At 41.8% G+C, this 20,862-nt stretch overlaps 1 protein-coding gene across 2 annotated transcripts in view; it reads right to left on the bottom strand.

Annotated features, from left to right (window-relative positions):
* The window catches only part of ADCY9 (adenylate cyclase 9), a 99,467-nt gene that overhangs the window by 41,747 nt on the left and 36,858 nt on the right, over nucleotides 1-20,862 (bottom strand). The window contains exons 2-3 of one of the 2 annotated variants that reach the window (XM_005244086.4): nucleotides 9,094-9,266; nucleotides 3,720-3,824 (exon numbers count right to left, since the gene is read on the bottom strand). In XM_005244086.4, the coding sequence (XP_005244143.1) occupies nucleotides 3,720-3,824; nucleotides 9,094-9,266 (278 nt within the window). The remainder of the gene's footprint in view (nucleotides 1-3,719; nucleotides 3,825-9,093; nucleotides 9,267-20,862) is intronic. The other variant, XM_027796197.2, reaches the window with a different exon arrangement.

Consider the following 20,862-nt stretch of genomic DNA (forward strand, 5'->3'; position numbering starts at 1 on the left):
AGCCTGCAGCACAGCTTAGGTACACAGTATTATCAATTCTGCTTTCACTCACTTGAGAACACAAATTACTTTTAACCACAAATTATCCTATTTTCATGGAACCTGAAGTTCCTTCTTTTACATTTTGTTTGACCTAGACCAATATGCACTGAAGCAATTCCAAAAAAAATTAAACAACTAAGCATGGTTAGAATGAAAATGAACTGCAGTTAGTCAGGATCATTTTCAAATGCACACATGTATCAAACTTAGCATATCTGAATGTTCATCTTCCTCCCCCTGTATCTTATCATTTATCACATATCATTTATCCTCATCCTGAAACCCACTCATGACAGAAGTTTCTTCATTTCTGCCCATACAGCAGTCAGCACAGCAGTGACAAGCTCCTCCAGAAGACTATTCCTGGATGCCACCACAGTGACCATAAATAAATACCATAAATATCACCACCCCAACCAAGCACTGAAACATGCTACTTAAGATTGTAAAATCAACTTAAAGTTAAGAAATATCTGGTTTCTGGCTGCCCATGCAAAATTAATGCAACCTCCTTGTATATCTATCCTATAAAGCAAACGAGGCACATGAATATAGGCAGGTAGAATGGAAGGTGCAGGCATGACCAGTGAAGGTACAAGACTAATGGAGCAGCAGGAGAACATCACCTTGTGCAGGGCAGAGTCATAAAGCGCTCGGGTTTGGCTGCCAAGACCTCAAGAGCTAAAGTCATAACAAGGTGTGCTGGAACAGTTCCCTGGAGCTACAGGAAAAGCAGGAGGGAGGTGGGCTGCGCTTCCCCTTCCTCTTGCCCGGGAGGGACGCAGGATCCCCACCCTGCGGGCTGCCCCGACGGAGGCGTGAGCCTCTAGAGCCACGTGCTGGGAGCCAGGAGATGAAAGGATTCCCAGTCTAGTCCCTTCTACCACTCGCAACAGTTGTTTTGGCAGCTTGCAGGTGTTCACAGCACAGTGACAGCAGCTGACAAAGTAGAATAGGAAATTTAGTAGTTATGTTGGTGTGCTGCCAATGTTTTGCTAAAGACTACAATCAACAGAAGAGAAAGGTGATTTCAGCAACACATATCTCTGCAAAAGCCGACCAAAACTCCTTGGACTGGAGAAGTGCTTGCATATGACAGAAGGGCACTCTCCTGGTAAGCCAGAAGCACAAAAACTTCTGACAAAGTTTTTTCTTTTTTTTTTTTTTTTCTTTTTTCTAAGGGAAAACATTCAGCAGGTTCAGAGCAAGCTGTAACTTGTTAACTGCCACCGTAATGGGTTACCTAGCCTACCCAGGGGGAACATGGCTCCAGAGCACAAGACGTGCTGCAGTGCCAGCGCAGCCTCTCTGTGTTTGAGATGAGGGGTACTACTGCAGGCAAGCCAAATCCAACAAGGTGCTAGAAGTGAAGGATCGTCGTCGTTTGTTTTTTAAATTTGTGCTAAAGATTATATTTGCTCAGAGCACCTCCCAGAACAACTTGAGGCCTAAAAAAGTCAGTTAGCACCTTTTCTTTTTTTTCTAGCAAAGAATCTTCCTCCTTTTCTCACCCCTGCAGCAGATGTCGTTACTTGAAAAGCAGTAACCGAGAGAACACAATTTTTGCTATGAGCAGCTCAAATAAAAGATACAGACTTCTGTGCACTGTCTTCTTTCCCTGTCTGTTCTTCAAGTTCATCTGAAAAATGCAGCAAAAATTTCTGCTCTTTCAGAGAAGGTCAGCATGGACTTCTCTTGGCCTTCTCTCTTTAGCTCCTTGGCAAAGGCTCAAGTCCCTAAGAAAATTCTTCCCTTTAGTCAGCTCAAGGTTTTCCTGTGCTGTCTCCACTCTGCTAATCTTAACAGGAGGGGATTAGAGCATGAAACTGCTTGTGTATAAGGAGAAAATCCCTATTTATTAAATGTTGTTAGCTCCAATGTTACTGTGGTTCCTGATGCAACAGGCTGTACAGGTTTTTTCCAGCACTCAGAGGTTTGATGCACCATGTGACAGTTTCCTCTTATCAAGAGACAGGGAGGCTCCATAGGCTGTTGGGAACCACAAAGGTCCAAGGACATTGTTAGCAACATTCCCTCACGACAGGGGACACAAGTGCTGCAGGGCCAGGCGCAGCAACCTGGCACAGGAAGGGAACAGACCCCAGAGACTGGGCTCTTCTTCCCAAGAAAGCTGAGACTGCAAAGAAGATTTGGAAATCAAATGCCACGGCAACTTCGTGGATGTAGCTGTTCTTTAAGCTTTCAGTTAAACAGGCATCCCAGACTTACTAGATAGCCACTTAACTGCTCCAATTTTTTGACTTGACAATAACCAAACCAAATCAAAGGAGGACATTTGGTCTCCACTAGCACATTTCTTCACATCAGTCAAATTACAGACATTTTATTTAGCACTGTACGGACCTCTTCTAAGCCAGGTTAGATGACTTGCTAACTGACACACGTGAAGCTAATATAGCTGTAGTATGAAGAAACCCAAAAAGGATAGTTCTATTGAAGACATCATATGACACTAGGCAGCTGACACCTAAGGAAAATCTCTGTTTGCAGTCGGTTGCTGGAGATCCCTGGCATGTGGGCAGAGGCAGCCTGGGGAAGAAGCATCCCATGTGTACCATCTTGGCAGCCTGGGCAGATCTCCCACAATGTTTTCTGACTTGAAGATCTCACGCTGTTTTGAGACCAGTACCGGCTGGCTGCTCTGCTCTGCTCTATGTCCCTCAGGGCTGTAGGGCTTATTATTTTAGTTTTTTCTTGGGCTATCTCCTAGGAACCCTGGCACAGAACATGGTCTACTGTGTTCACAGTCCAGAACGGCAGTCCCCGCTTCTGAGCTTACAATTTAAGCATAAGAGATGACAGGTCAAATACAGACAGACAGTAGTGGGACAAACACAGATCAATGTAATAGCTCATCAGTAGAGTAAGCGCTGGCAAGTTTTTCAGCTAGCTCTGTATGCGAGACGAGTTGTAAAGACTGATGTGAAGAACAAGATGGCTATCTGCAAGCATGTTTATAAAGTGATTCTCCCTAACTTATTTGAAAATACAACAATCAGGTGATGAGCACTGGTATCCAGTCTGTGTTTAGGCAGCAGATTAATATCCAGGAAGGAGTGAGAGGCGACAGGCAGAGCAGAGAGGCTACGAAGGCCACGAACAAGATGACAAATTGGCAGCTTCTGGTATTGTAGAGGAAGTAGGTGGCTTCAGTAAGAATATCTAAGCAACAGGCAAGGAAAGCCCTCTTGGCAGCAGCATGCTGAATATGGAAGATGCTGTATTTGTTGGTCAGAAAAAGGATGCAAACTGACTTAAAGGCTGTGAATTTCAGCTCTGTGTGTGAACAGGAATGACTGTCTTATAGCTATGATGCAGAAGACATTGGCAAGACACAGGTGTAACTTGTAGCTAGGTGGTGTTAAGGGACGGAGAGCATGGTAGTCTTGTTTGTGCCTCTTCCTTTGGGTAGACAGCATAATTAAAAGAGTCCAAGTTTTAGGTCCTTCTCACTACCAAACTGGGCCCATAAAATGACTAATAATTTTGAAAATTTGAGGGGGAGACTCAACTACATTTTGGAATACAACCGCTCAAAATCTAAATCAGTTCTGCTGCTTAAAAGCTTGAATAAAGGAACAGCAAGCGAAAACGAGAAAGCTAACTAAAGCAGAGAAAAAAGGGCAAAGGAGGGAAGGGATAAATACTTAAATTACCTTCGTACTGTTTTTATGCTCATCCTGACAACCATTTTGGATAGCTCCTTCGTCTATGCTGACATCGCAGTGGGGAGCAAGGGTGGTACTACATGAAGGGCAAGGCTGCAATGAGACAAAAAAATTTTAGCCAGGAATGTTCTGGTGTCCTCGCAGTATTATGCAATTTATAATTCGGTCCACTTGTATACTTGCAGCATGGTTAAAAGATAAACAAAGCTACAGAATGGGAAGCAGGGAGCAAAATTTGACTGGAACAGAACGCACCATTTCAAAAATAAATCAGATTTTCTGTTCACTGAAGCTAAACCTAACTCAGGAAAGCTTATTGAGTATAAGATCACAGATATACTGTAATCACTGCACACCAGCAAAGGGCCTCCCCAAGAAGAACGGAATATTCTCTGGTAAGAGAAGCGCAATTTTTTTTGCTTAAAAATTTGCCTGCAAAAGCATCTGAATGGCATTATGAGTGAAGACACAGCACAAAATGCAGCAAAATTCAAAAAAAGCACAAAACACCATGATGCATTACAAACATTACTGCAAAATGAAAAGCGAAAAAATCTGAAACTAATTAAGAGAAATACTTTTTCATATAGTGCTCTAAGACAGTAGCGTGGAACTCAGGCTATCGTACATTGTTGAAGCCAAACAGCCAGCAAATGTCAGAGGAAACAAGGAAAGCAAAGACATCAGGACTTGTAATAGTTGGAGGTTACGTATTTTGGAAGCAACCTAAAATGGCACACTTCAGCTTTTAAAACAACCTAACCTAACAGAGTTAAAATGTGATCCCCTTAAGGGGAATTAACCCCATATCCATGTCTTGCAAGTTTTTTGTACTGTTCTCCAGTGCTGGCAACGTACAGGCAGGATCCTGCATCAGAGGGACCCTGTGTCTGATCCCTACTGGCAGATCCCCCGCTCTGGAGATGGTCTACTGTTACCAGACTTGCCAGAAGTCTACTAACGGGTACAGAGATAGCAGTAACGGGCAACAGCATACTAAATTAGGCATGCTGTACTAAATTGCGGTAGGTGAGTCACTAAACACCTCGATAAATTTTCCAGCTAGCAACTTGAGCCTTCTGTCCCAAACTCAATACTCCATGTCCATTTTATCTGTTCATTTTGGACTCGGGAAGGACTCGTTCAAGCCTCTGTAGTCTACCATTCTCCTGGTCCGAAACCACAACAACTTCTGCCTTCAGGTCCGCTCCCAATTTCAGAGACTAGCATCTAAGTCTTTTCAGAACTGACTTTTCACCCCAAGTCCCTTTTCCGTCTCTGGCATCACACCTGAAATTGAACAATGTGGCATGTTTCATTTTCAAGTTGTTACAGTGCAGTATTTCTCTAACCCATGCTTCCTGTGACTGCTGATCCACCTCATCACTCAACAATGCCTCTCAAAGGGCTTCATGAAGACTCTGAGCCTTCTTAGCAGCCAGCACACACCATCATATCTGCTCTTCCTCAGGAGCGTGGTCCAGGTTCAGGCACTGAAATTACTGTGAGTTTCCTAATCTGGCATCAGATAAGCAAGTTACATCCAGTTCTGAACCTGCACAGTCTGAACAAATACCAGCACACTTGAAGAAACTATTAAGTTTGCTCTCAAATGGTCTTGTTTAAAAATAATCTAGGACATCTATTCATCTATCATGAATGCCTTGGCCACTCTGGGGAAGACAACATTAGATAGCTTTAAAAACTAATATGACAATGGGCTAATGAGCCTTCTGTGCTCCTAGGGTGTGCGTTAGTAGATTTATCCATGGCAAGTGTCAGTTGATGGTAATAAAAACCAAATACCTCTAACACAAAATAAAGAAAATACTCCCTGTTTAGACAAAAAACTCAGAAAAAAAGTCCGACCTTTTAAGAAGTGGCAGAAGTCCATCTGACTTACCCCATGAGATAAATCAACATCATTAACTTCATTCTCTGTTGCAGACATTCACACAAGCTCAGTGTGTACGTGACCTCATCGTGATGAATAATACATTAATGCACTTTCAGCAAACATCAAGACAAGCAGAAGTACTTTCTGTTTTCATACCAGGAGATGATTAAAACATTTTTACAACAGCTTATTATTCTCTGTCAAGTAAGGGATTTTATAAAATATTACAAGAAAAATAAAATGATACCAAAACCACTTAAGCAGTTTACAGTGCTTTCATTCAAAATATCACCTGCTATTATAGATTTACTTATAGTTTTTAGCCTCTATCTTCACCATTTTAATTATGTACACACATTTTATTGATAGCCAACCTGCAACAAGGATTGCAATGAAATTAACAACAGATATGCTGGAGGAGAGGAGGAAATACAATTCCTTTCATGGATCAATTACTCTTGCATTCCCCTGCCTGACTTTCCTTAACAGATCTTGTCCGCTAGAACATCTGTTCAAGCCCAAAATGTGAAAGTCATCCTTTGCATCCAATATGGCCACTTATTCCCTTTAAAACAAAAAAAGATATTCAGCTTGCCTGTAATTTTGCCCCTCCTACTTAGTCTCTTTTGCAGAGATGGAGTCATCTCCTCCCACACTGACACTGTTTACAGCTTTGTATTTAAAACAGTTGGCGTGTAAGTCATGATTCTTTTACAAATTATTATCTCCAGACCCTTCCAGCAAGTTGCAGGCTTTAAAAAACCCCCACAAAACAACACAAGAAAAACAAACCATAAAAAAATGTAAAAAAGAAACTCACTCCTTTTCAAAAATTGTGCATGATTTGTGATTAAATTGCACCATTGTTCTTTATGGGAATTTTTTAATATGCTTACATTTATATATTTTAAACACTGTAAGACCTACTTCTAGCATGGCTGGCAACTTAAACGCTCCTTGAAAGCTTGACCCAGCCTTCTCCGTCCACAATCACTCCAGGAACAGGCTGCCCCGCAGAGAGAAGGATGGTGCACATCTACACTCAAAAGTGTGCTGTGGAGTCTGGAATACCTGTACCTACCCACGCTGTGAGAAGCAAGTATGCGTTGCACTCCTATGCTGCCAACTACAGTGGCAGAACATGTTTTTAAGTAAGTGCTCAGCATCACCATACTATATGCATTCTGACATCATTTGTGGCATGCATTATATGGATGCTTATCAGACCACATGGAAAGCTGAGTTTGGGGTCATTCAAAATCCACTCCAGCATGAGTGTTTCAGGCAAGACAGGCACGTGATTTTCAAAGAGCTGTGAGGCCACTTAGGAAATCAGTGGCCAGGCCTGCAGGGCTCATGGTGATGAATAAAACCAGGTACCTATAAGCACAAATTCGATGCAGTAGCTTTAGCACATCGGTAGACAGAGCATCCAAGAAGGCTGAAACTGTCTAGGCACTTGTCCTAGATGGTCTTCTGAAGCAGCTGCTTTTAGCTTTTCCTTCACTTACTCAGACAGCCATGTTTGTGCTTTTGTACTGTACAGACCATCATTCAGCATTTAAACAGCAACTTTAACACCCACCCAAGATGGTCCCAGAGCAGAAAATCAGGGACTAGGCAGTAAACAAATCGTCCTGAGCTAGCAGCGTGCCTCCACATTGCATACTAGCTGTTTAGGAACAGTGTACCTACCCTTCTGCAGCGCAGCAGTAAAACACCCCATGTTTTAGAAAACACATACCATGGCTGACCCTTACCAACAGATTTCATTTTGAACTTGGATCATTTTAACAAGTACCACCACAAATTTTATCAAATTCTAGCTGTAGTCAGGTCAGTCCTGTACTTTGCTGTAGTTTCATGGTGCTCCAGCTGCAGCTTACTTTGCTGCCTGACATTAAGAAGGCATCTTCACTTTCTCTCAGAACAGCACCCTTAGCTTTACTGCTTTGTTTGATCCCTCCTCTCTCCCTTCTGTTCCACGGACAGGCAGCTCAGTAATACTGCTCCACTCGGTACATTCTTCTTCCTTCACTACATGAAATAAAAGCGTTCCTACCCCTCACTGTCACATCTGTACCTCTGCATGGCCACACACCGGACAGCACAGACGGGCTCATTTGTACAGATACCCACGGACTGCTCGAGATGTATTTTCCTGCCTTATTTGCTATACCATCCTTGAAAGACAAGAGAGAGCTGGAAAGCTGGTGCCTGAGGGATGCCAAATATATTCTTTTGATTCTTCTAAGAGAAAGAATCGAAAAGTATCGCCAGCAACTTGAAGGCAGTCAAACCACACAGAGTGTGTATTTTGGGGAGGTATAAAGATGGCTACAGCTGCCTTCTGTAGTTAAACAGTCCTGGCTTGCTCTCTAAGGAGCTCACTTAACTTTGGACCGTATTTTTGGGCCAGCCTTCCAGCTGATCTCATTTGCGATCCAGTGTTTTCACCCCAAAACTTAACACCAGGCACAGACACAGGGTAAAGGTGCCCCACTCATGCTCTCCCAATCCCCACAACAAACACACAAGCAGCAAAAATGGAGCAGCATGGGAATCGCCCCCTACCAACTTTGTCAGCTCAATCTCAAACCTATGTTAAAGAGATGCTCTCAGGACTAAACACACTGAAGTCTAAGGACAGTGGCCTGCAGATGACCACCTGTGGCTTGGACATTTTTGCCCAGTTTGGGCAACCTGGGATGAGGCATTCTTAGCAGAAGTGAAAATAGAGAATAGACATCTGTTGTTTGGGAAATCTGTTCTGAGCTGGAAGAAGGAGAGTAACAGCAAAGCTTTAAAGCAATACACATTGTTTCACAGATTTCCTTGTCAAGAGATCTTGTGAGAGGTGTGAACATAACAAAATGTCACCATTTCTCTAAGCTGAATCCATACAAATCGTTGCCCTCAGTTCTACATATAGGATTCTAGAGCAAGCAGACAAAACGCAAACTCATTGCCTACTGGAGCATCTTCTCCCACCACACGAACAATGCTGTTATCTTTTGGGGGGGTGATGTCCGTTATGCACTCATATGAAAAGGTTTACAGGTACATGACCTGCACGACAGAGGAATGGCAGAAATAGGCTGCAGCAAAAGCAGGAAATCACAGAATTTACAGCAGCTGCATAAAGCATATTCTTTATTCCCTGATAAAATAAAGACCATTGAAAAAGCAGCATTGACCTCTCGGTCCTGCAATATAAAAAGGAATTTATTTGAAACCACCTTTAAAAAGCATTCACCTTACTTTAGCGATTGCTTGTCAATTGGCAAGGCATTTCATTCTGTAAATTTTTTCATTCCTCAAAATACATGTTGTCACTATATGTATATATACATAAATATATATACAAACATATAAAGCAGTGCAAAAACAAACCTGTAAGCCCATCCACACATCGCTCCCTGGTTTGCACAGTCTATGCTGCTTGGCTTTGAAACAAAAGCTCACCTTAGGTTTTTCTGCATGTTTGAGAGTCTTTGTCAAGTCACCGGCATTCTCGACTGACGATGCTCCCTGTATCCTGGCTCCATCCCCAGACTCCAAGCCAGAAAGCAACGCTTGCGAACAGCTGCAGTGGGGCTCCTTCACCTTCTGACCAGAGATCAGATAGGTCTTCAAACCTACAGAAAAAAAAAAAAAAAAGAGTGAGAACTGCAGAAAGAAAAAACCCCACACTCCCTTGGACTTCTCAGGTATGAAATACAGGAACTATCAAAGCATTATCAAGGCTTGGGAATACAGCACACCGAAAAAGACAGCGGCTGGGAACAATCACCAGGAATACGAAGATGCTCTGTGTAAAGTGGCAATTAGGATTGTCCAGCACCTGCTGTCCCAAACACAAGAGGATACTCTAATACAGAGCAACAGCCAGGACTGACATGTACTTTCTTTATTCCATTTTCACTCGTACATTTCTAAAAAATAGAACCAAGACCTTCTGTACTTGCTTCCAAGTTGTAATTTGAGCTCTCATGTTAACTCTTTACTTCTGGAAAGCATTTGCAGCCTGTTTTTCAGTGATACGTGTGTTAATATTCTACTTCTGAAAAATCAGCACATATTCCTCCACTTGCCAGAGAGATGTCGTGAAGATTGCCTAATGCTGGTAGCACATTGAGAAAGGAAGTGTGTTTAAGTGCTAGAAATTCTGATGGGTTTTCATAGTTAGAGCAGACTTCACAATTTTAAAGAACAAAATCAATCTTTCTCTTTTGCACGTACACCCACACACGCCCTCTGCAACTGTTGTATGAATTGAAGCATAATTGGAAAGCAGATCCAATACTAAAGGCCAGGCTGGTAAATACCATGTTGTATCAAGCTGAGCTGTATCAAAAACCTGTTCAAAACATAAAATATCTGAATTTTGTTTAGAATATTGCTTATTTTACTTCCTTGGAACTTTGCGTTATAATGTTCTGGGTTATTTCTAGGCAAAAAGACTAAGAAGGAGCTACTAATCACACTGCTTTCTGCATTCAAAGGAGTTAATTTTATTGCCACTGTATGGGAAATCTCCCACTCAGCAAGGAAGGTCACTGATATGCTCCAAAAAGCGTGGAGGTCAGCTCACAGAACTGGAAAGCCCTTGTTATTTTGTGGTACCAGAGACTGTTGTTCCATGCGATTCTGCAGCCAACCTCTCGCTGCCAGAGACTCACGGGGTGGCTGCTGGCTTTCTATCTGGGTCAGCTGTGCATCACCCCCCTCCCTTTTTCTGATACTTGTCACCAGTTGCAGCCAGACACATGACTGTCACAGCCATCAGCTGTACTCCTTTGCCTCCATCCATTGGACGAAAGCTGCGAAGAAGAATGTCAAGTTGCAGCCGTTGGAAGAGGGCAGGTTTCTGTCCCTTATGGATATGGTCAATGGCTTATAACCTTCTTTACAGAAGGAAAATCATATGCTCTAAACCTTTTTTTGTGTGTCTGTAATATGCAACACAGCCAGTACTTCCAATAAAAATAAGTTAGACACGGTAATAGCGATTTTGCAGTTTCTCTGTTTATTCTACTAGTAACTTAAGCTCCCAAACACTTCTATGACCAACGCAGAAAGCTGCATCCATATCAACCATTTCAACCTTGGGCTCAAAAGCTGCTGGGAAAGCTACAGTGCTCTCACATAGTGCTCCAAACCAGAGTGCTCGCTTGCGTATTTGAGATGTTATGCTATAGCCAATCTTTATTTTTATATCGTTTATAGTAGCGCTTGGATTTTATTTGGCAGTGCTGCTTAATAAAATCCTGAGCTGCTGCTGGCTTCCAGATGTAGGGCTGGTTCTTTAAAACTTATATTGACGAGGGCTATCATTTAAGGAATTCACCACAATCAGCTTACAATTATATGTTTACTGTGGTAAAAGCTGGAACATTAAGTTTACTGCTCCTATTTTTAAAAGCTACCTTAAAGCAATGGGATTATATTATCACTCCTATTATTCCTCTATTTTTTTCCTAAACAAACATTTTCTTTGGGTTTTTTTGTATTTTTGAAAAGGCACTTTTTATATCTTACTGTGCTGTGCAGCATAGTTATTTTGTCGGTCTGTTGCATACAGTAAAATTATCTCCCATTTGAGCTCCACACTGAGGAAAAAGGGAAAAGGCCACAGTACACCAGTAATTGAAAACGTGTTTGTGAAAGCAGAACGCACCCTCACCCCAACCTGAAAGTGCACCAGGATGCAGCTTCTCCACCCCAGCCCACCCCTCATCCTTCCCATCCACAGCAGACGCCCCAGCCCACCACCACTGCCGCCATCGACAGCCGCTCGCACCTGCTCTGCCCCACAGGCTTGAGCTGCAGGGTTTGCAGTTGGCTAAAACGGCTGGTCGTTGGCACCAAGAACTGTAAAAATCTCCTGATTAACCTCCTCACGCTCGCCAGCCCTGCCACATCCGCTGAACAAGAAGAGTTACTTGAAATGGGTAATTCTAAAGTGGACAAAGAAAAGCCAGTACCCTGCAGATCACAGCACACGTTTAGTAAAAAGTCAGCAGGGCTATTCCTAGCGCTGAATGTAAGGTCAGGGTCTCAGGAGAGTAAATAAGGTTATTTTTGGAAAGTCTTTGGAAATTAGGAGGTGTAAAAAATCTTTCATCTTCACAGAACTTTACTAACGTTGTCTACCTAATACTTTGTTATTAAATCCTTCTCACGACAAGGAAAGTTCGATTTGCTTGAGTATTCCTTGCAACTCTCTGACACTTCACAAAGCAACTCCTACGTTCAGTCTGAAATATTTTGGTAAAAAAAAAGGTCATTAATTCAGTAGAAGTGTATCGATGTAACTAAAACGTATTATACAAGTACAGCATTCTTTCTCCTTCTCCATCTCCAGTGAATTAGTATAATCAACACTGTCACTTTCCATACAAACGGTGTACGGAGTGAAAAGCATTCACACCACCATGCAGCACGTTTAAATCATTTAAGTAATGCAACAATATGAAATGAATCAGCCAACAATGGAGGAGCTGCTATCTTATGTGAAAACCAGCAAACAGGGTGCAATTTTTGGCATGTGTTGCTGTGCAACGATGGAACTCGAGACACGGCAATGAGGAAAGTGCTACGAGATGCTTATACTGTTATTTATAAAGGTAAAGCTCTCACCCTTTATTCCCCTCCTGCCATTCTCAGTCTTATACTCACTTCCCCCACATTTATTCAAAATAAATGCTGAAAAATAACACAACCTCAAACTGCCTGATAGCCAGTCTGCACTCTGGCAGGCTTTACCCTGCAGCGCATTTCTGCTTTTCCCAGAGATGGCTCTTGGAAGCAAAGACAGGGAACTGGCTACAACAACCCTCTCCCCAACATACCAATTTAACATATATGGTATTTTCTGCCCTGGCAAAAAAAGGGGCTACATCGTTTATCTTTGAGAAACACAAGCTACTTCCTTCGCTTGTCTTCAAGTTCTAAAAATCTCTAGGCGCTGTAACAGCTCTTGCACGCTGAGCCAAAACACTCGCTTCTTGAATTCAACCATTTTGAATATTGACATGGCAGTGTTGGTAAAGTGTATTTTTGACAAGATATTTGACAGGTAAGATCTTCATGGAACTACAGTGGGTTTATTAGTCCTACCACTGAATTTTAGAAACATTACAACATTTCTGTACTTGGTTCCTTTTTTCAGTTAGCTTTTCCTTTTATCAGTGGCATTTCTCTGAACTCAGGAAAACAGAAAACCATTCCCAACACTAAAAAACACTCCTAATCATAATAATAAAAAAATCATACGCACGCACTCCCACACAAATTATTTTCTGTATGCACAAAAATAAACAAAAGTATAAATAAGGCTGTATATAAACATCCCAGTCTTCAACCTGGGTTTGGTACCGTGAGAAAACCCTGCCGCTGCAGAGCGGGTGGGAAGGTCGGTGTGGCTGGGGCATGCTGCCCCCCTGCCTGTGCCCTGCCAGCCCCCCGGCGGGCAGCCCGCACCGCCTCTGCCCGAGCTGTGTCTGCAGGGAAAAACCTTCTCAGGCAATTAGTGGAAAGCCACTTACTGGGAAGGACTGGAGAAAGGGAGAGAAAAGGTCACCTGGCCCTTCAAGTCCTTATTTATTTATTTCCTTTATTTCAGCTCATTTATCCTCATGATTTCACACAGAAGTTGCTGTTATGCCAATCTAATCCGTATTTTACACTAGTAGAGGGTATTCCTGCATGCATCTTTTAAATATGGGATGTCTTCTCCTACAGAAGATCTCAAGAGATGGGGGATTATTAATACAAATACTGATAAGCAATTCCTTGGTAAAATAAGATTCCAGTTTTGATTTTTGATGCTTCACCTGTATGGAATTAAAACTTTTTAGCCCACTGTTGATAGCAGACAGGAAAATTACTTTCTCTCTGGTAAACTGAACATGTCATACTTCTCATGTCTCTATTTAATGAACTTCAAATGCTTTCAAAACCCTTTCAGCACTGAGAGACACCAAAACCCGATGGCAATATTTCAGTCGTGGTCTTACTGATTCATTTAATAAAAATATAATCCCAGCCTTATCACAGATCCCTGTTCCTCCCTCCCTGAATTGCTTCCCCTTTTTAGTTGCAGTACAGGGAAACAGCCTTTAACTAACAGGTGACCTTCCTTTTCAGAATAACTGCTTCCCAATATACAGCCCTCTGTTTTGGAAGACTAATAATATTCCTTGCATTGATGTAATAAAATCTAAATGGTACTGATTATGCCCCTTTTACCAAATAGCTTTGTATTAATGCTTCTTCACTGTTTATCTTTCCATCATTTCCCTTAGATTCTACACACTTGAATCATTTAATCATATCTCTTTCCAAATAATTAAGTATAGATTTACAAAAGTAATTAAGCTCTATTTTCACAACCTTCTACTTTTGCAGTATCTTACCTCACAAAACTGGAATTTGCATGAAAACCATTTCATCGTGAGAACTGCAGTGACTGTCACTCCCACGTGAGGGCAAGAATTACTTTCTAGCTAGAAAGTGATTTTAATCACCTGCTGTAATTTGCTGTGATGAACAATGTTAGCTATTATCTTTCAATAATTTAATGTTATTTAATTATATAACTCTGATATAAGAAACTGGTAGTGGTATAACAAGGTCTTAAAAAAAAAAATCTTTGCAGCTTTGCAGTTCAGGACTGGCTTTAGCTCCTGTCTTTCTGAACTGATGGATGATAACTCACTTTTAGGTTATGCTTCTCTGCAATCCATCAGCTCTTGCTTTCTCTTTTTAGAACTACAATAAAAAGCTTTCTCCACGCCTTTTAAAGACATCATCTTTGCACTTTGCCAAAAATCTGGAAGTGAAAATACTGGTATTCAGCCACTGCCACTCCAGGGAAAGGAAACAGAGACTACAGTCAGGTTTCCTCATACAAAAAAATATGCTGCTATACAATTTCAGTAGATCCTGACTTGCTCTGTAAAATAAATTATTAACTGCAATTATTGGAATGTAATATGACAGGTAAATGCCAAAAAAAAAAAAAAAGCAAAAACAAAAAACCACACAAAACAGGGGGGAACACACAACCAGAATTTTTTTTTTACTTCTTTTAACTAGTTTCTTCCTGGCATCTCTCTAGCTTCCCATATTGGTTGGTGGGGTTTTTTTCTCCCTTGTCAAAGCTTAAATAATTTTTCACGTACTAACCTAGCCAAATGTTTATGCAAGAATATAGTATACACCATGATTCCAGGAGCATCGGTATCCTTTGGGTCCAAGTTGTTGCTGAATCTAAAGACAATTTTCAGTAGCAAATACTCTCCCTCATTCTTAAAACTCAATAGTTGCCAAATCTGTATTTATAGGGACTATTTTCTCACTTTATTAGACCCATTCTGATAAAAAAAACCCCAAACCTCAAGACAGCCCATGCAAACCTCTTCCTCCTCCCCAGCGCAACGCTCTCACCTATTGAGCCGGGAACTGGTAGTTCTCACCACAACAAGAAACCTCAGAACCAGAAGAGCGCAGCAGGGCCACCGACTGCCGCAGCACTGCGCGCCGCTCCCCAGAGCGGCAGCCGCCCGCAATACACAACTAGCACGTGAAATGCTGCTCAAAATACATAAACATTCTGAAGGACAGAAACTTTCACTTTGTATTTCGCTATTGAGGAAATCTGAAAACGGACGAATTAGAAATTCAAAATCCTTTTCCTAGCTGGACTCCGTAGCTAACATAATACAGATCAACTGAGGCATCCTCAAAGGGGTACTCAGTAACCAAGCTGAATGTGGTGCCAAGAAATGTGCAACTATATGTAAACAGGGGTTGTTACTTCCACCATAATAATTTTTTCCCTATTCCGCAACATTTGTCAAAAGATTAGTTACACCTAAAAAATAACTTCAGAAAGTTTTCCCCCTTGAAGCTTTTGATGATTTCATGATTCAAGTACTTGTGTACACAGAAATGAAGAGAGAAGCAAAAACTCAGAGGAACATCCTTACCTGGGCAACAGCACCTGATAAATACAAACTGGATGATCAAAGGGGTTGTGATATCCCTGCAAAACACCTTTCAGTCAAGGGAACTGTCATAGTTGTGACAGCAGAAATGCAATGCTGTAGTCCTCGTCACCACTCAAGGAAGTCCCTCTGACTTTAAAGCTCAGCTTTAGGCTTTTGGCTTTCAGAAATACAGGCATGTAACGGCCTACAGGTACATTTTTAATTTCAAGGAAGCAACTGCATTGTAATTAAGATTGCCTGGAGAGAAAATTACAGTTAAGCATATCCGCAACTGGGATAAAATAGTAATAATAATACAAAAATAATCAATTTCTGCTTGAATCTCTGAAGCAGCCTGGAGTCTGGAGGACTCTGCAGTGCCAAAGGCCGTGCTAAGAGGCCACGGACAGGACAACCCCCGAAGAGGCACAGGCGGACAATCAAACATCTGCCTGCCCATGCTGAACAGAGGAGAATGCAGAGCTTCCACGGCAGAACCTTACAGGCTCCCCCCAATGCATCATACCCAGGATGCAGAGTTACTGGCCTGATCTTAACTGCAAGAGGAGAGGCTTTTCCAGCAAGTTTACAAGATGCTCCAAGAGTGGAAACAATTGCCTAACCGAGGCTGCCAGCTGTGCCCGATGGGCTGTGCCAAACAGTGTTTATCTGATTTCCTGAAGGAACTACCAGCAGCTGTGGTTAAACAACAGTAGATGCAGCATCTAAAAACCTGCTGCTCTCCCTCACTCCTCAGGAAAGATCAGAAAGAAAAGAAGGAGCACTTGAGATTTTGTCTTTACATTTAATCTTTCCTCCAGCCGCAAGGCTATAACAGGTCCCACCTCACACATACCCATGGGGCACCACTTTCGCTTGCTTCTGACTACAAACTCACAGTTCCCTCATTTTTACTTTTTCTAGACCTTCTCCTTTTTCACCACCATCCCAGATAAACTAAACAAGATTTCCAGAGAGGAGCAGAACACATTTCCACAACCATGCAGCAAATGCACATTTACTTCATACTTTTAGACAACTTCCCCAGCACAACCGAGAATTACTTCTCTTTCAGGCACAGCATCCCTCTTGCCATCCTTCCTCCGGGTGCTAGGGGCAGCCCGACAGACTGCACCTCATCCCCAGCACACCACTGCAAATCCTGCAGGAAAGGTCAGTGCTGTGAGGTCTATTGGTCACAGGCTTACTCCTTGCGGACCACAGCCAGAGGTGTCCTCCGCTGCACAGGCCCTTTTCCCTTCCCATCCTCACGTCTGAAAGCAATCTGGTCCCTGCAGAGCCAAAGCCAACCGTTTTCTTCACATACAATTAAGGAAGACTTTTCTGTTAATTCTTATAACCCCTACAAAATGCTTGCAAATTTCTACAGCTTCTGCATGATGCATGGTTTATGTGTAACATTATACACCACAGCAGTTTACTGAACACTTCAATATTATGAAATACAATGTAAAGATCCCCACATTATGGTATACATCCTTCCTGAAAAACAGTGGTGGAAGTGCCAGGCAAGTCAGATGCAACACATCCTACCAGTCTGGTAAATGGCTACGTAGAATGACATTTAAAAAAAAAAAAATCATAAAGGTTTGGGGTTGTTTTTTTTAAGCCTAAAAATACTCTTAAGTATCATCCTGCTGTTTTCCTGAATTTCAGCTTTTTATCTCCAGGTATTTCAGCAATACAGCTGGAAACCAAAAGCACATCACAGTCTTCTATATCAACAGGCATTTTCTGTCACTCACATTGTAGGACCGTGCAAGACAACACTGGATGACTTTACAAAAAAAAAAAATCAAAGCAATTTTCTTCAACCTGCAAAGCTGCATTTCTGATGAAGCAAGTCCCCCTCCTCTAATCCATACAAACCACTTCCAGCTTAGTGGAAACAAAAGCACATAACTCAAAAAGCCTGGATGCAAATGAACAGCCTACCTGGAAAAGCACTTTGAATGTATGGAGCAACACTTCCTGTGGCTAAAATGAGAAAGGGAATTTACGAGCCAACTTGTTATCTTAGGTCTCTGGAAAGCAGAAACAATGATAATAAGAAACAGAACTTTATTATAAACTGGAAACACAAAAGAAACTCTAAAAAACAAAACCCAAAACCTATCTTTGTAATCTCTAAAGAAGAACTGCAAAAAGCCAGAGAAACCAGAGGCATCTTCTGTATTATGGAAAACCACTGTTTTTCTTATGCCTCCTTTGTCAAGCAAAACACTTACTTTTGATCAGCTAACAGACAACAGTGGGTTTGGAAAATGCTGATCAACAACATATGTGTAATTTTGGTATTCAACATCTGACAGTTTTAAGGGGGAACCCTGTACCCAAACCCACAATCTACATTTACAGCTAAACTGCAGAAATACAGCTGCAGGCTGCTAGTTTACCCTCCTTCGGTCTCTTTCATTTCTTCTCACCTGTACAGGATTAAAAAAAAAGAAAAGAAAAAAAAACCCAAAAAAACAACCAAAAACATGGGGAAGAAAAAGGCCTAGGCAAATCCAGCACAGACACACAGCTCAAACACAAAGGTCTAGCTACCACTGTTAGCTCAGGAATATATTTACATATGTATTTTTAAACTCTACCAGCAAAATAAAAGATGGGCTGATGAGCAATACTGATCCCTATCCTGGGGTTTACAACTACCCTTATTTACTTTCTGCTCCACCAACTTTGCCTGTGTGCCACCGACCGCAGCCTGACAGCCAGCTGCAGAGAAGCTGTCCTCTGGGATGACTCTCTGGGTTTTGAACTCATTTTTTCCCATCATTACAACTCATGGCTTGACACCTTAATAGGAAAGTAGGTTTGAGTCAAAAGGTAAGCCTGGGATTTTTCAGTCTTGCCAGGGGAAACAGCGTGCTCTGCAAGGGAAGCTTGAAGTCCAGCAGATTTATTAACATGCTGCGGATAAAAGATTATCTCTATCCTAAGGGTTCCTCACAAAACCTAAGAGATATATGATGTTCCTACATTTAAAGCAAAAAGAGGGCCTAATTCCACCTCTAGGACATTTGGGATTAACTGGTAAAGATACTCTCTGGCTTTCACTCACACTACTCAATCCGTCTGTAAACTCTCCTGCAGTCCTGCTCATGAAAACAAATTCCACGATGCAATTACATGAGTGAAAAAGCATCTGCTATAATCTTATTGCCATTATTTTTCATGTTTATTGACTATCCCTTTGCCCTCTGTGCTAATTTTAACACCTGGGAAGGAATAAGTGTGATGAGAGAAAATGAAATTTTTGAACAATGCAGCTGCCAAAACAAGTCAACCAAGCACATGGGGCACTGCATTTTCAGGGGGTTCAAACATCTTTGAAAATTTTAAGAGTCTTGTCACAGAATACCTTTTCTGGAAATACACCTAAAGAATAACAAATTAGAAATTGACTCTAACTATGAACACAGCCCTTTTAGAAATTCAGATTTGCTTCACTGGCTGGATTGTGAATGAGGTGCCAGCGCTGAAGAAACTGCAGAGGCAGAGGAGTACAAGGGATGCTTTGCAGCAGGCGTGACAACTAAGCAACCCCAGCACCAGAAAAGCCGCTCTCTAGCACTGCCCTGCTCACGACTATACCTGCTGTAAACTGTGAGCTGTGGTATGGAGACACACAGCCTGCTTTGCATGGCTGCAGTGATGTAAAGCAGATACAAATACATTTTTAGATATACAACATGCCTGTTCTGGCATGCTAGGGACTCTGTTCTTTAAAAAAAATTATAAGGTCACAACACTGACATTTGCAGACATCAGAGAGAGATTTCTTCTAGCTTCTTGTTTAGGGTGCAAATGTGGATTTACGTTTTTTTTCCCCACCTTCACAATTGACAAGGAAGTGCCTCGAAGTTCAAGAACAGATGGCTAAACCAATAACCAACCTCAACTTCTGCATAGTCCTCCATTTTAACAAATGCAGGTCCACGTACTGAGACCCAGGGGTTCCTCTGTAGTGCACTTAGATTATGTGCATCCCTGTAGTCACACTAAATTACTGCTAGTGGCTGGGCCACAAAAACGGCATGGAAGTTGGCAAGATGATGGAGGAAGCCTTTGGGAGTAGCTTGCTGTACAGTCTTTTCAATCCAAGCTTTCAGTCAGGCATCTGTCGGCATTTCCCTGGTGAATTTGCACACATGGGAAGTTCTGACATTCTGGATCACTCAAGAAGTACAATGATCCTTTGGGGATATGTAGCATATACTTCCAAAACTTCCTTTTATTATAAACAAAAAAGCATTTCCAACTTAAAACTACATTTTAATGTGGGAGGGAAACAAGTGATCAGGAAACTGCATAGGGTATACCTCCAAGGCAAGGACTTAAAAAAATCTATTTAAACAACAGCATTATAAAACAGAGATTTATGGATAGGTAGATGTGGATTTTTCAAGAAAAATTCCACTCCTCTAGATGGGACAATTATACAAAGCCACAAGCATTCCAGAAAGACATCCTACATATTAAATTTTCTTCTGCCCACATACTGGCTGGCACCCTCAGGAACTACGGGTAGCCATAGCAGCCTCTGCTAAACACAGGTGGAATTTAATAAATTGGAGAGAGAGGCTCCAAGTGAAAGTTCTGTCAGCTCTAGGCTCTTAGGGAATGCGAATTTATTCCTTTTAAACCAAAAAGGCACGGACAGATTAAAAGCAGTTAGAAGTTTATTAGAAATCCCACCCAGGAAAATTCCACTCAAGACCAGAAGATGCCACCTATCTTTTCGATTGACATTTTAGAAATGATGAATAGCAAGCGTGCAGGATGCACGAAAGGATTCCAATAAAAAACAATAGTCTCATACAACTGGAGCCTGCTCCAGCCCTTGGTAACAGAGTGAGCCATTGTGGCTCTCAGTACTAACATTTTTTTAATAGAATCCAGACAAGAGCACTCACCAATTTAAACAAGACTTCAGAAGTCTATTTTGTTATACTGGTGCAATCTCTTTGTGTTGACAGGACTACAATCAGGCAAATTCTTTCCTTCTTGCATAATGCAGGTAGTCTGGATTTGACATGCTATATCAGCATTTTATTTAAACCTGGGCAATCCCACAGGCTAATTATGCCCTTGCACAGAGCCGTGCAACTGCACTGCTCTCTACGGACTTGCAGCAAGTAAACCTAAATCAGTCAAGAAGTGCGTACAAACCTACTATCAGCTGGTGGGCTCTGCATGCGGAACTTTTTTT

Source organism: Falco peregrinus, chromosome 5 (assembly GCF_023634155.1).
Source record: "Falco peregrinus isolate bFalPer1 chromosome 5, bFalPer1.pri, whole genome shotgun sequence".
In the NCBI taxonomy this organism is placed as follows: Eukaryota; Metazoa; Chordata; class Aves; order Falconiformes; family Falconidae; genus Falco; species Falco peregrinus.